At 30.2% G+C, this 17,352-nt stretch overlaps 1 protein-coding gene and 1 pseudogene across 1 annotated transcript; one reads left to right on the top strand and one right to left on the bottom strand.

Moving 5' to 3' along the window:
- Positions 1 to 6,397, top strand: part of LOC114396897 — a 70,532-nt pseudogene extending 64,135 nt beyond the window's left edge.
- Positions 6,398 to 9,570: 3,173 nt separating this feature from the next.
- Positions 9,571 to 10,399, bottom strand: LOC114395287 (protein DMP9-like). Its single transcript, XM_028357027.1, has one exon. It carries the CDS (start codon positions 10,394 to 10,396, stop codon positions 9,752 to 9,754), a length of 645 nt encoding a protein of 214 aa, XP_028212828.1. The 5' UTR covers positions 10,397 to 10,399; the 3' UTR covers positions 9,571 to 9,751.
- Between the last annotated feature and the right edge of the window lie 6,953 nt (positions 10,400 to 17,352).

The raw sequence follows: 17,352 nt of genomic DNA, 5'->3' as shown, positions 1-17,352 counted from the left end.
TCATGTTGCCAACAAACTATGTCAGCGTATTGTTTTTTCTTTCACGAAAGTAAGCGTAAATCAAAGTAATTGATAAATATTTCTATTAAAAATTATGTTGAGGATATTATCAAAGCATATTAAAAGTACTTTATTCTTTAATAAAATTAATTAGTATAAATTATATATAAAAATATATATTTATTTAATCATTATGGCTTTTAATTATGTAACAATAAATATTCATCTCATTTAATGCACATATTAAAATACTTGTTAAATTAAAAAGATTGTTTTAAACACATTAAATGTATTTTCTTTTTTCATACTTTTTTTTATAGAATACTAGGGAAACTTAGTTACTACGTGCTTGTATAACCCACATACTACTAGTGTAGTATTTTATTTTTTATATGAAAATTTTAAAATTAATTTTTAACATGTTTTATTTTAAAATCTTAATATAATTAATTTGACACAGAAAATTATAAGAAAAAGTAGCCGGTGGTTTTACTGAGCGAATAAAATAGTATTGATAAAATGTAAAAATTAAATGTAGTTTGAACAGAGAAAGGGAGAAATGTAAGCCACATTCTCCCATACCCTTTTTTTTATAATTAGTTAGAATTTATAATTTTAGTAGGTCTCACTTTTAAAGAAGGAGACAAGTGAGACTCAAAAAATTTAGTGAAAGAAAAAGAAAAAATCATTAAATGATGAAAAATAAGTCATAAAAAATTGGTGATTTTTAATGAATTTGTTAAAACTTTATATTGTCATTTAATTATAAAATTTCGTGTATGTGTATGAAAAGTTGGCCGACTTTAACTATTATGTGCAACGTATCCTTGAGTCAACTTTATGCAGAATTTTCATCACAACATAATCAATTTTTAGATAGTAATTTGGATTAGCATTTACAAAATTAATTTTAAATGGAACTGGTTTTTCATATTTGATTTTGATTTTGGGTGATATAATTCATGTTTAGAGATTTTTATTTTTAACACAAGTTAATAATAAAATTCAATATAAATTTTTTTATCTAATATGTGATAGTCTCAATGTTTATCATAACATCATTTTGTCAAACAAATAAAGTTGACGGCAAAATCTAAAGATAATAATGAAAAGTTTGAAGACTTTGACAAGCCAAATATTTGTTTAAATATTAAAATTAGAATTTTAAAAAAATAGAGACTGAAAATAATTAATCCGAAATGCTTTTTCTTTGTTTCTTCTTTCCTAAATGAGTATTAAAATATATTTAATTGAGTATTAAAATAACTTTTGACAAAAAAAAAATCATCACTATTTAAATATAATTCTTTTTCTTTGTTTCTTCTTTCCTAAATAATTTTTTTTATTAAATTTATTAACAAAAAATTCACATAATTAACAAATGAGGTTAAAAATAATAAAAAAATGATAAATGTAAAAATAAATTACATGTGGATTATAATTAACTCTAAATTTAAAGACTTAAAACATAATTTTTGTGTCATGAAAATATTTTTATTTTTGTTCTGAAAAATTTGCTTAAAAATAATGAAAATGTCATTTTTTTTAAATCCTACAAATATATGAGATAACTATAATTATTTAAATTAAACCATTGTAACATATACTTTCAATAAATCAAATTAGTATATACAAATATTTTAATTTACTTTAAATTTCAAGATAATACGATAATATAAATATAGTAGGATTTCATAGAATTTTTAAACAATATTCTCCATTTACCTTTTTAAGAAGAAAAAACCTAATTTTTTTATTTTTATAATAATTAAATAAAAATATATTAATAAAAGATTTTAATTTTTTTATGATATAATTGTTTTTACCAACATTCTATAAAAATTCTATAAAAGTTAAACTCTATAATTAAAAACAGTTTTTTTATATTTTCAAATTAACTAATATCAAATAATTTATATAAATGTGTGTTATATTTAAATGATAATCATGAAATAATAAAATTAAAATTACAAAATTCATTTTAAAAATTTAGTTTTATTTTTAAATGCTTACCTTTTGAATTTATTATTGTTTATTAATTATTTTATTTTTTTAATTAAAATATAATTAATAACACAATATATGATTTTTTTTAAATATATAAATAATTAAAAAAAGTTTATATTAACATCAGTTATTTGAAAACCGATATAAATAAAATATTTGAATGAATAAAATTAAAAGCAATTTTCTATCTATGTAATGTTCCACTGGTTAAGTGACATTAATTATCCACTTTCGACAAACTAGGCTAGTTAATTTATTATATTTTCTTGAGAGAGAAAAATAATAATTTTTCTTCCCTATTTATGTAAGTGCCAACGCAATTAATTTGTGTAAGAAAAAGAAGAATAGAAATATGACCTGTATCTTGGGGAGCAAGCCATTAGTGTTGCAAAAAATGATAGCGGAAATTGCACCAAAAGCATTGAACACCTTGCTCGTGATTTCACTTTCGCCAATATTGTAATCCCTATTCGAATTTGATCTCCCTTCCAACCACAATATATAATTTAACGCTAGTTATTATTTTAGTTTGAGGGCAAGTTTGGTGAGAACAGTTAATTAATATGTAGTATTTTGAGAGCGAATGCTTCATTACCATCTTTGATTAAAACAATCAGAAGAAATATAATATATGTAAAACAATCAGAAGAAATATAATTTTTTATTTTTATAATAATTAAATAAAAATACATTAATTATAAATTTTAATTTTTTTACGATATAATTATTTTTACCAACATTCTATAAAAATTCTATAAAAGTTAAACTCTATTATTAAAAACATTTTTTTCAAATTAACTAATATCAAATAATTTATATAAATGTGTGTTATATTTAAATGATAATCATGAAATAATAAAATTAAAATTATGAAATTCATTTTAAAAATTTAGTTTAATTTTAAAATGCTTACCTTTTGAATTTATAATTGTTTATTAATTATTATATATTTTTTAATTAAAATATAATTAATAACACAATATATGATTTTTTTTAAAATATATAAATAATTAAAAAAAAATTATATTAACATCGGTTTTTTGGAAAACCGATGTTAACATATCATACGTTAACATCGATTTTTCAAAAACTGATGTTAGCATCATTAGTTAACATTGGTTTTTGACATCGGTTTTTTGAAAAACCAATGTTAACATATCATACGTTAACATCGATTTTACAAAAACCGATGTTAACTAATGATGTTAACATTGGTTTTTGAAAAATCGATGTTAACGTGTATGCACTAACATCGGTTTTTTGAAAAATCGATGTTAACATCATTAGTTAACATCGGTTTTTGAAAAAACCGATGTTAACGTGTATGCATTAACATCAGTTTTTTGGAAAACCGATGTTAAGAAAAATACATTATTTACAAATATGCCACCACGTTTAACTTAACATCGGTTTTGTCCAAAACCGATGTTAATAAGCCGATGTTAAAACTGCTTTTGTAGTAGTGTTAACATATCATCAAATGAAATAATGTCAAGGAAGTTGTTCCATATAACTAGTTTATATCTATGGAAGTGACATATACTCGAAAAGACTTTCATTGATCTAAGAGTATGTGGTCCTATTAAAATCATGATACTTGGCCTGAAATTTTAACCTTTTAATTGCTTACTATAATTGTAAATATTATTCAAACAAAACTAAATAAATTAGTTATAGACTGCATGATTCCACTCATTTTTCTCTCAGCCATTGTACCTGCTTGCTGCAATTTTCCCTTCTGTATCTACTCATTTTATTGTTATTTTGAGAATTATCAAACCAGTTTTATAGGAAGAGGAACCAGTTTTTAAACTGGTTATAGAAAAGAAACAAAAAGAAACAGTTCTCAAACTGGTTATAAATAAAACTGGTTCAAAACCAGTTTGAAGAATCAAAACTAGTTCACAAAATGGTTCATAGAATCCAAAGAACCAGTTCAGTTTAGTTCTTGCCTATTATAACCAGTTTAGTTTGGTTTTTTTTTTTTTGTGTTGAACTGAACCATCAATAGCCTTACTTAGCATATACGCTTATATTTTTCTTTTTCCTAATTAAAATCTTTTAGATAAAAATAAGAAAAATAAAAATACTAAATGTCTAAATACAAAAAATTTGCTAGTTGCTGCTACATATACTCATTGTTAAATTGATACCTTCCTAGTCCAAAGGGCAAGTTGGGACCACCAGCAAGATTTTTAGTCCTCAAGAGTAGAGAACCAAATAATATCAAAGAAAAGGCAAAATTTCCCAACAAATCAAGTACTGCAGGCCACCAACTAACTTCCATGGGATAAGCAGCAAAATCAACATTTTATCCTTCATTTTCCTAATCAATTCCTGATGCAACCCTGGCAACTGAATTTTAACCCTTTGGATTTTTTCCAAGGTTGGGTTGTATATCTCTGCAATAGCAACTATTTCATTCTCAAGGAGGTCCACCTTCTTAACAACACCTTCATCCAAGTAATGCAGGAACCTTGAGTATGATGTTCTGCTTGAGGTGGAAGAAGCTGGGCTTTCTGGCTCAGCTCTTGTGGGCTGAGCAACAGAGAGCCCAACCAATACTGGGCCCAACCCAATAACAGTCGATGATAAAAGCTTCCTCTTGGTGATGGTGATGACTTTGTTATCTAACAAAGATTGCTTGCATGGTTTATCTCTGTTATTGGCTTTTGTGAGGTGTGTATCATGGGAAGGGTCTTGAGGCTTGTGGATCAAAGTGGGGGAGACTGAGAAACACGGCAGAAGATATCTTATAATTGCAAATTGTGGTCACTAATTTTATTTTTTTTTGAAGTGTTAAGGATTTATTTAATGTTACTTCAACTACAAGGGTATGATGGATGGTGTTCCACCTTTTCTTCAGTGGCTTGATTTGGAGGGGAGGGGGCATAGTTTGGTTTAAAAAGGAGAGAGAAATGGGAACCTTCTAGTACCTTAATTTGAAATTTTGTTTGAGTAAGGTTTTTTGTTATCTTGTCATATTTTTCATTCACGAAGTGTCTACTGTGTTCATGTATTAGCTTTGCTCCTTTGTTGACCTTTTTTGTTTGTTTAGAAAGTGCTAAAGATTGATGGATATGATTGTACAAGATATCAAATATATTTCCCGCGTGATGGTAAGGCACAACCACACACTTGGAAAAAGTTGAAGTGGTAGTGTGGATTGATTGGACTGCTTAAACAAATGTTGCCATCTAATAAAATTATATTCTTATTATGTGTTTGACTTACACTGGAAAATGTTAAGACCAATGGATATGATTTTGACATGGCTTTTTCTAGAGACTGAATTAAGCTTACAATTTTTTTGGGATAAAGTGGTTGCATATATACATAAAATTTTATTTTTTTAATATATATATATATATATATATAATAAGAATTTTGAAATTCAATGTAAAATTTATCGTTCAATTACCACCACCAGAACTTTTTTAATTATGCATGACGAGGTTAACAAGCATTTTAACAAATCTAAATTATAATTAAATTCTTAGCATACTTCTTTTTAAAAAATAAGGTTGAAAAGTATGTATCAAGTCATTGATGGAATTTATACTGATTGATTTGCTAGGTACTTAGATAAAGCAGCATTTATCACATCAAAAGATTTGGAGCAGCTAGAAGAGAATAAATGCAACCCATGGTGTCTATCCACCGTGACACAAGTAGAAGAAGTGAAGTGCATACTAAGACTACTCTCAATTTGGCTATGCACCATATTGTACTCAGTTGTTTTTGCTCAAATAGCGTCACTCTTTGTGGTGCAAGGCGATGCTATGGCCACTGGAATTTCAAGTTTCAAAATCCCTCCAGCAAGCATGTCCATATTCGACATTTTGGGCGTGGCATTCTTCATCTTCATCTATAGGCACGCCCCCGACCCTTTTGTGGCCAAAGTAACGAAATCCAAACTCACAGAGCTTCAAAGGATGGGAATTGGTCTAGTCCTTGCAATCATGGCCATGGTCTCAACAGGGTTGGTAGAGAAATTCAGGTTGAAGTATGCAATAAAAGATTGTAACAATTGTGATGGGTCAAGTTCACTTTCCATTTTCTGGCAAGTGCCACCTTCAATGCACAAACACCTGATGAATTGAAAAGCTTTGGCAGTGCACTCTACATGACATCAATATCACTAGGAAACTATGTGAGTAGTTTGCTTATTGCAATTGTGATGAAAATCTCCACAAAAGGTGACATACTTGGGTGGATACCAGGGAACCTAAACTTGGGACATTTGGATAGGTTTTACTTCCTCTTAGCAGCACTAACAACAGCTAATCTTGTGGTTTATGTTGCATTGGCTAAGTGGTATAAGTATATCAATTTTGAAGGAAACAATGAAGAAGATATCAAAAAGGAAAATCATGAGGTTATGGTGTAGATTAACAAATAAATTATATTCTTCAACTAGTTTAGAGTCTACAAATGTGATATAGATTAACAAATTTTTAATTAAATATGTATGAATTATTTGTATTTTTAAATAAGTAAAAAAATGATGAATTCTTAAATTTGATGTAGCATGATAGATTCCACAAAAGTAAATTAGGCACCTTTAGGTCCAGGCATCAGGCTCCAATTTAGTTGCTCCTCTTAAAAATAATAGAATCTAATTGTAATAATTAATTTTTTATAAACTTTAATTAAAAATTAGGTTTTATTATTTTTTATTTTGAAGTTATATAAAAAACACTAAATTAAGCTCCAAGTCCAGGCATCACGCTCCAATTTAGTGAACCAAAAATTGGGTAGATTGGTACGTCTAATATTCTTAACTCGTGTATTTAAATTTCTAATTTTAAAACAAAAAACAGTTTTATCTTCATATTTTTTATTAACAAATATTAAATTTAAGCCTTTATTTTAATAAGATTTACAAATAAACTTGTTAAAATAAGTTTTTTTTTAACTTATCTCAGTAATTTTGTTAATTTTATGAACAAATTTTTATTTGGTAGGAGTATATTAAATAAGTGCTCAATGAAATTCTTTATTTAAATGCATCCTTAGTTTCTTAATTTCCACAAAATAAAAAAATACATCTTTAGTTTATAATTTTTAAGGATCCTTCAACTGAATTGACGTTTATAATTTTAGATGAATGACTGTATACTGTAGAAGCCTGAAGGCCAATGGAGGAAGTTCAATTTTTTTAATATGTTTTAACAAATATATTCTAAAATGGTTCTATGAGAAAACCGTCTTAGAATCTTCAATATTTTTTATTTTAAAAAAAATGAAATACATTCTAAGACGGTTCTCTCTTAGAATGTATTCTAAGACGATCTTTTTTGGAAAATCGTCTTAGAATCCTAATTTTTTTTTATTTTTCTTAAAAAAATTATATTCTAAGACGGTTCTTGAAAAATCGTTTTAGAAAAACTGCATATTCTAAGACGGTTTTCAGGAAAATAACCGTCTTAGAATGTGCAGTTTTTCTAACACGATTTTTCAAGAACCGATGTAGAATCATCTTTTTGTAGTAGTGTTGTTGCAATAATGGAGGAGAAAATCTATTATGCTTTATTCTCTTGTTTAAGAAGAAGAACTAGAGATTGTATTCGATGATGTATTTCAAGTACAATTATATTTGATATTAAAAATATATTTGTTTTGGTGCATACACTTCAAGATTATTATCAAGTAGTTGAAATTCTGAATATTACCAAGCATAACACTCTGGACCTTAGTGATTTTATTAAATAACTTGTATCATTTTAAACATTTATTTCATACATCTGTTTATCATTCTCTAATTCTCTTCCATTATGATAATGTTTCTGAACTTTCCTATAAAATCTTTAACAATAAAAAAGTATAAACAGCGCATAACACACACACACACACACAAAAACTGTCGTATGTTAAACAGCTGGATCCACTGTCAGCATAACATTAAAGAGGACTTCACACCTTCAAGGACTCTTCTTGCCTAACCAAATTTGGCTTTGCCTATTTAACTATAATTAACATTTCTTTTCTCTTGTCAAAAAAACATTTTTTTTCTTAATTAAACTTACTGGCGTAGTCAATCTATTTATGTCCAAGATAGTGGAAACCACACAATTATCTTTTTGCAAGTTCTCAAAATGTTGAGTCAAATACCACAAAGTCACGGGCAAAAAGTAATCAGTTGCTTCTGCCTATTAATTTATTTAGTTAGGGAACATATTGCAGTATTGCATAATCTGAAGCATTTCTTTTAATACATCCACCAAACTATAAAGAGGAACAACATCTACTTTGTTTATTTATTTCCATGTATAAATTTGTGCACATTATATTGAACAATCTTAAGGGGCACTTAAAGAAATTAATAAACATAAGAAATCGGAAAAAAAAATATCCTTATTGAACTTACCGACGTATAATCTTTGTGCTTATCCAAGGGAAGATGAAAACCAGAAAATTTGGTTGAAAGTTTTACATTGATGAGTCAGACAATCCGCAAAATGATAAGTGAAAAAGATATTTGCTTATTATTTTCTATTTTTTTATAGTTTGCCTGCAATGACCAAAAATAATCTAGAAGGTCCCTTTTCACTAGCAATAAAAGGTTAAGTTGTGTAGATATAGAGTTTGGATTTATTATAAGAAATTAGCCTTTCAAAACATAATAAATTAAAGTTCAAATCTTTGTCAGAGATATGTGTGTATATTTAACATTTGATTGTGTATGAACATGATTATTTTGAAAGGAAATGTTCCATTTTAATTTGAACTTCATTCCTATGTGGGAGAATTAGAGGCCCAAAGTGTATAAGTTCATTTGTCTCACTTGTTTAAGGATAAATGGATCAAATTAGAATTAAAAGATATTGTGAGAACAACAACAAAAAGAAAGATGAAAAGCTAAGTGTTTAACTAACATACTCACCAGAGAGTCAAACGGCCAAACACGACTTAAGATTTGTTTACTATGGGATTATAATTAAATTTAAATTTAGATAGTAGATTCAATAGACAAAATTCTTAATTTTCAACGATGGAATCGTTGATCAATAATCTAAAATGTGAGATAAACTGCTCACAGCAACAACTTTGGTCATAGTAAAAGTATTTCTTTGGTCGAGAGATGACTTGAAATTTTTATCCTTATTATGAGAAATTTTCCAAGTCAAAATCTTGTTCTTGCTTGCTTATTTGTCTCCCGACCTTACAATAAACATCTTCTCCCGTGGAATTCATTCTCTAATAGTTGAATGAATATATGAAAAAGAGATTCTAACGCGCTAAAGTATCACAAAGTATTTTTATGAGTTATATAATAAAAAGGTTATCCTATAAATAACCTTATACAAACGAAAATTCCTTCGAAGCACGACTTGACCTCTTAAAATTGTAGAATCTCGAAAGTAGAAACAAAAGTGAAGTGAACAAAAACTACAAATTGTCATAAAAGTCGCAATGATGTACTAACATGGACCATACATTGATATTCAATCTGATCGGTTTTCTAACAAATAATATACAGTTCTAGAAAAGCAATGGTACAATAATGAATATTCTAAAACTAAAAATTAAATTCATTTGAGATGTCATTATAGAATGAACATAGAATCTGACAGTTAATTAAGCACAATTATCCGACCAATAATCCAAACCTGACCAAACCAATAGGGTTGTTGATCCTTGGCCATTATTTTCACAAACATAAAAAAAAAAAAAACAATGTAAGGAAACAATATAAAAAACAACACAACACACATACATATGTTACATGTTACATAATTAACTAGGCAGACATGCAACCAATCCCACGTCTGAAAGTAGGAAAGACCAGAAACAAACCGCTGCAAACAATCCCCACCATCAAAGGGAAACTCTCCCTCACTTGCTCCATATCCTTATCCTTCCCGGGGAAAAGGCAATTGGTGACCCTATGATCTGAAATAGCAATGGCCACGAACACCATCACCGACATGACAGCATGGACAAAGTCGGTGAACCCGACCTTAAACCTGTCGTCTTCCGGGACGGCCACGGCGGGCTTGAAGACGGCGAGGCCCCTCGGGGTGACGAAGCCATAGTAGACGGCACCATCGGGGCCGTGGAAGCTGTCAGTGAAGTGGAAGAAGAAGCAGGAGAGGGCACAAACAAAGAGGAGGAAGTGGATCATGAGGGTGTGAACGTGGGTGCACTGGCCGTTCTTGTATATGGAGGGGAGGACCATCTCAAAAGTGAGGAGGGTTCCTGTGGGGAGGAAGTTGCCGAGGAGGGAGGTTTTTGATAGGGTTTTTTGGACGCCCTTTGCCATTAGGGCACGATGTTTCTTGGGTTGTGGAGGGTTGGAAGAGGGGTTCAGTGTTTCATGTTCGGGTGGTGGAGTTGCATTGTTGTTGTACACTTTGATGCCGATTTGTTGTTCGTTTAGATCCATATTCCTGTGTGTAAGGAATTGAAATGGTGGATTTGGATGGAAGGTTTTATATAGTGTAAGGATTTCTGCCAATTTGAAAGTTAGGTGGTTATTGACGGTTTTACAAGTTTAAATTGTGACAATTTGAAATGGTTAAGTTTAAATTGTTATTTTTATTCTCCAGAAATTTGAAAAGGAACATGACTCATGATGTCATTATTTTTATGTTTGATTTAATCTTAAAAAATAGAATGTGATGCAAGCTTAAATTTTTTAGTCATAGTAAAACATAATTTTCAATAGCAATAAATAAAACCCACTTGAGAACATAATTGAAAATTTTATGGAGGCCAAGTAATTAATTGTGTTATATAAAAACACGTTACGAATAAAAATAAATAAACAGCCAACTAATAAAAATAGAATTGGACGTCTTACGTTTTTTACTAATCATGACGTGAAACAGCACAAAGAATTTTTTAAATTTCATTCAAGTTCTAAAATTTTATATAACTGTTCAACATATGTACCTGGTTCTCAAATTCAAGTATACATATTGAAACAATGGGATGAAATGTCAACATAAAAGCAAAACACAACTTTTTTTTATTGATTTAATCAAAGGCAATGGATACTTAAGTTATTTAACACTCACCATGATGATGTTACAAATTACAATGCCACCAACATTCAAAATGAATACATCAATAGATATCAACTAGCAAAAGAAACTTCTATATACTTCTTTAACTATAGGTGGGGGTCCTTCATCAAAAGGAAGCCCTTCTCTCCCTACCAAACTGCACAAAGGAACGAGTTGAGAGTAGTCCTGCAAATCCCTTAGACAGACAACCTTCAATTGCACATGGGGACATCGATGAACATAACGGACTATTTTGTCTACTGGTTTCCATACAGTCATCTGCTACATTCCCTAGTGGATTGTCCTCCAAATCTGCCCCATCATGAGCTCTACTTCTTTTACAATTTGAAAGAATCATGTCATTGGAATCCATATCATCACTTTTGCTCAAGTCCTTGGGTAACTTTTGCTCATGTCATTGGATTAAAGAGCTTTGGTAGTGCACTTTGCATGACTTCAATATCACTAGGAAACTGCGTTAGTAGCTTGCTTATTGCAATTATGATGAAGATTTCTGCCACTGATGAGATGCCAGGATGGATCCCAGGAAAGTTAAACAAAGGACATTTGGATATGTTTTACTTCTTCTTAGCAGCACTCACTACAGCATACCTTGTAATTTATGTACTAATGGCTAGGTGGTATAAATATATCAAATTTCAAGGGAACAATGATAATGGCATCAACAAAGAAGACACTGAAGTAGGACTATAGAGAAACTACAGGGGAATAGTGGACTCTTTGTTGTGACACTAGAGAAATTCAATTTTGCATTTCGCCTAGTGGAGCAAAGATACTACGAATTGATTGTGTTGGTGTATTATAAATAAAATTGTTTTATATATTAGAAAATATATTTATTTTGATGCTTATATTGGATCTCCATTCATTTCAAGCACATCTATCTTCCGTTAGTATACACTAATGATATATGTACTTTGTATCATCAACTAAGTGTGTGTTTGGCAAGCTGTTGAATTCAATGTCAACAGACTTTCAAATAAAAGTTATAACATAATTGCTTGAAATTTTTGCAATGAAACGCGTAATTTTTTTCATTTAATGTGTTTTCAATGTTAATTCAAACACACTTTTAATTCTTCCCAAAATAAATAAGCAATTGATAAAATAAATATTTATACATATATTCATATATACATGTATATTAGTTTAATATTTGTATAATGTATGAGCAAAGATCTAGGATGTAATTAGGCACCCTTTTCTTGTGGTTTGTATTCCTCTTTGATAGATCTTATGGTGTGATGGATTTTATGGGTGAATGAGATACTTGCAAAGATATATTGATACTCAAATTAGTTGATGCTTCAATAGTTTGAGACCTCCTTTGTTTGTTTATAAAATTCATATGCAGGTAAGTCACATGCGACATAATTTGGTCCTAACACATTAACTCCCCAAAAAATTCAAAAGTGTTAGGTAATAATAATGTTCTCTAAAAAGGTTAGTAAGATTTTGGAGCACCTAACTTTGATGGATGTGATCTAAATCAGACCCATAAAAATATTTTGGGTCTAGTACATATATATGTTGATACTTGAATTTGTCCAAATCCAAATAATTATAATTATAATATCATATGTTAATGGATAAAAAAATCCTATGTGTACAATGAGTGTTTTTATTAGTTATATAATAAAAAAATTATCCTATAAATAACCATATACAAATGAAAATTCCTTCGAAATTCAGATTGACCTCTGAAAATTGTAGAATCTCGAAAGTAGAAACAAAAGTGAACTGAACAAAAACTGCAAATTGTCACAAAAGTTGCAATGATGGTACTAAGATGGATCATCAGAGGATACATTGATATTCAATCTGATCGGTTTTCTAACAAATAATATCTAGTTCTAGAAAAGCAATGGTACAAAAATGAATATTCTAAAACTAAAAATTAAATTTATTTGAATCAATGATGTCATTATACAATGGACAGTTAATTAAGCACATTTATCCAACCAATAATCCAAACCTGACCAAACCAACAACGTTGTTGATCCTTGGTCATTATTGTCACACAAACATAAAAAAAACAATGCAAAGAAACAGCAAAAAGAAACACAACACACGTACATGTTACATGTTTTACATAATTAACTAGCAGACATCCAACCAATCCCACGTTTGAAAGTAGGGAAGATGAGAAACAAACTGTTGCAAACAATCTCTACCATCAAAAGGAAACTCTCCCTACCAAGGGGAAAGAAAATTGGTGACCCTATAATCCAAAATAGAAATGACCATGGACACCATCATTGACATGATTGCGTGGACGAAGTCGGTGAACTCGACCTTGAACCTACCATCCTCTGGGAAGGCCACGACGGGGTGACGAAGCCATAGTAGACGGCACCGGCGGGGCCGTGGATAAATTTTATTTTCAAATCGGCACCTTAATATTTAAAATGTTTTTTTTTTAAATCTATGTTATAAATTAAGTGATAACGCATCCGATAAATAATAAATATTTGACTACATAATTTATGACGGCTCAAAAGATCATTAGTATGTATTATAAAATCAAATTTATATTTTCTATCGGTTAAAAATCATCCTAATCAATTAAAATATAAAAATAAATAAACTTCTCTTAATCATTTCCCAATTCTAGAACCATCCTCCTGTCTAAAAAAATCACGATCAAGTCAGGACTCCAAAATCAGAGGAGAAGCAAAAGATTCTAGATTAATGAAGAGAACAAAGAAAGGAAGCCAAGGTCGGTTAAAATCTGACCCGACCCAAAACCCAAAAATGGACTCGAATGGGCTTATTCAAGCAGAGAAGATGCCTAATCCGAGTCACACGAGTTGAACACCGTAAACTTGGGCTAGTCGGCTAAAGATGGTATTGTCTTTCGGTTGGTAATTTCTTTGACTCTCTCTGCAAGAGTCTTGGAGTTGCAGAAGAGTGGATATATGTCATTAAGAGGAACCCAAATGGAAAAATATCATGGCATGCATTGGATCCTATGTACCATCTATGGCCGTCCCTACCACCAATTCCTAAGGAATATTCTGGAGCTCTTGGTTTTATAGTGCTAGGCAACACTTCTTTGACTCTTGTGTCATAAACAATTGTGTGTATATGTCATAAACTTTAGTTGATCTCAGATATTACCCCCACATATTTATAATTACATATTATATATTTTTTATTTTAAATGATAATTAATTTTTGTATTTTTCCTCAAGTTGCAACATCTGATATATCTAATATAAAAGAGTAGTCCAATGAAAATACATTTTTGTCCTCATTGCATTGTTGGAATTTTAAAAAATTTGAACCAGCTTTTCTTTATTGGCACCTCTCCCTCACGAAATAGTTTTTGGTCTTTGAATTACTCTCTCAGCGTCTCTTGTTAAGTCTTTCTGCTTCCGTTATAGGGTTTCATCTCCATTTCCAAACTGGGTTAACTAGATCAATTTTTTTTGTTTTCATCCTGAATTTTAATGTTGTAGCTCGATCTTTGATCAAGGAAGGAGCAAAGAAAAAAAAAAAGATGTAGCAAGATCAGCTCAAGAAGGTTGTTTCTTTGTCCATGATTGCCTATTTGGTCTGCAAAGTCTATTACGGTGCTGTCAGATAACGTGGCACACGGAGGTGTTGAAAAAATTGAAATTTGGAAACTGCCAACTACGCGTTTGGTCGCACACGTGAGCGTAAGCAAGATAAGTAGTTATTAACCATCACTATTCCGGTAAGTGCTATTTGGTTTAAGGGATTATTAATTAATTAACTAATTGAAACACTACTAAAAAATGCGCTTTCTACATCGGTTGAAAAGAGCATTCAAAGACGGTTGTCACCTGTCTTTGAATCTAACGTCGTTGAAAGCCAAAACTTTTGACGACGACTCTATAAAATCCGTCTTAGAAAAACGTTGCCTTCTAAAACGGTGGTTAGTTAAGCACCGTCTTAGAAAGGTACATTAGCTAAGCAACGTCTTTGAAAGGTAACTTTCTAAGACGGTCGTTAGCTAAGCAATGTCTTAGAAAGTGCCTTTCTAAGACGTTGTTAAGCTAATCACCGTCTTAGAAATGTATCTTTCTAAGACGGTCATTAGCTAACGACCGTCTTAGAATTTTATTTTGGAAAAAAAATAATTTAAAATAATAAAAGCATTATTATGAAATGACAAAAACAACATCTAAATGGGGCACAATTAATACAGATCTAAATGAAGACCTCAGTTCCAAAAAAGAAAGCAACAAAGCAAACACAAGGACCAAACAACGTTGGAAAAAAAGAAGATAAAAGAGAATAACATGTTTCAATTTAATGTCACTAAAAAAATAAAAACAATAAAAAATTATCTTAAAGAGACTTTTCATATAATAATTGTAATACTTTATAATAAGATAGGGTAATGCATCAGCTCTAACATTATGTTGTTCAAATAATACTCATTAAAGATACTTTCCGGCTCATATTAGATACTTGGTAAAACGGACATAGATGAATCAAATGCTAAGCTAATTGACATAAACATACCAAAGCCACAAAGGAAACCAGGAAAGTACTAGGAAAAAATCTCTTGACAAAATCCTGGTCATAGGCCAATACCAGAGAATTAAAAAAAAATCATATTAATCTTCTAATGCAGGACATATAACTCAAGCAATACATGCATTATGGCACTTGTGAACAGAACAAATATAATTATACTAATTATCGGTACATATAACTCAAGCCTTCCAATTTGATGCCTTTCTCAACACCCATAAGCTAGAAGCTAATCAATATTAAACAACGTCATGAGTATAAATTTGACACATATTAGAATTAATTCATATCAATATTATGTTAATTTAAAAAATTTCACACAGAAGGTAAAACTTTCATTCTAAGTAAATACTCTCATATTTGAGTTTTTTCTTTTTTTTCAAAAGCAAAAGGAATAAAATATGAGCGTTCATGTTTGTAACCCTTCAATAACCCTTAATTCATTTTTATAAACCTTGTATTGCTTTCTCAATTTAATAACTGGCTTAATCTCCAAATAAAGATATAAATAAGAACGAAAAATTGCATCAAATGAGTAAAATTAAATGAAAACCTTGTTGTGTTGTCAAATGAAGTGCTTAATAACTGGCTTCCATCACGAGAGAAGCAAACACTTGTGACACCTTGAGAATGAGCACGTTCAAGACGCCGCAAGCACTAGCCAAACCTAAAATGAAATGTGAAATATACAGATTTTAAGTTTTACATATTAACAGTTGAGGTGAAAACATAAACATTTCCAAAAACAGCAAGTCAGCAATTACAACATCGACAAGAATTAAAGACAACAAAAATTCAAGGAACTACAAGATAATGAGACAAACTAGGACCATATGAAGTTATAAACACAAATCATAGAGTGAAATGGAAAGCAAGATGGCCCAACATGCACAATAAATAATTTATACCACATTCATATAAATGCTCATTTGCTCCAAGTCATCGACTCGAGTTATAGTTGCATTCAGCATTTGCTCCTTCTCACTTTTAGAACATTTTTTGTCACCATTCTGGACCATCTGCATTTGCATAATAGTAAGTTTAGGAATCTGGATCCATACATGGTACATGAGTTATCAACTAAAGTTCTAAGTTGAGAAGCAAGGGGGGAAAACGCAAAATAAAATGGATTGTAGGCCTACCCTCATAATTTAAAAGTACTTGTAAAATAAGGAAAACTAGATGCTGACATATTCCACCTATTCATGAACTCATGAACTCACCTTGCATCAATGATTTCTAGCAATTTGGTGTCATACTTGTTGCCAAGAACCAGATGCTGGAATGATTTTTTACTTTTTGAATTGGTCATTCTAGAAGTAAAAAAAAAAAAAGTGTATTCCGGAATGTGATTTTACATTCTGCATTGTTTATTCTGGAAGTTATAAAGAAGGTGTAGGAAGCAACTTGGGAGTTGCAGCTGCAGCAAGCAATAGCTTGTTTTAGAACATTGCTAGATACCTGCATAGCTTTCACTAGAAATGTAGAATTTGTGTGATCTGAATTATGGAAATCTTCTAAACCACTTGATGATAAAGGTGTGTGAATCTTTAGCTGATGTTGACAAATAACGTACCATCAATAAATCACATTTAGTAAAAGCAAGATAAAAAAAGTACAAATATTTAGATGACAGCAACATTTAACATTATCGGTAATGGTATCACCAAGCTCACTTATATCACTGCTGGTGTTTGTGTAGGAGAACCCCACCCCAACAGGGGATTCCAAAAACAAAAGATTGGCAGCTATAGAAATAGAAATTATATTGGTTAAGGATCATTGCTTTTTCTAGTATATAGTTTAT

Source organism: Glycine soja, chromosome 18 (genome assembly GCF_004193775.1).
Source record: "Glycine soja cultivar W05 chromosome 18, ASM419377v2, whole genome shotgun sequence".
NCBI classification, from domain to species: Eukaryota; Viridiplantae; Streptophyta; class Magnoliopsida; order Fabales; family Fabaceae; genus Glycine; species Glycine soja.
This window is presented reverse-complemented; position numbering and strand designations above follow the sequence as displayed.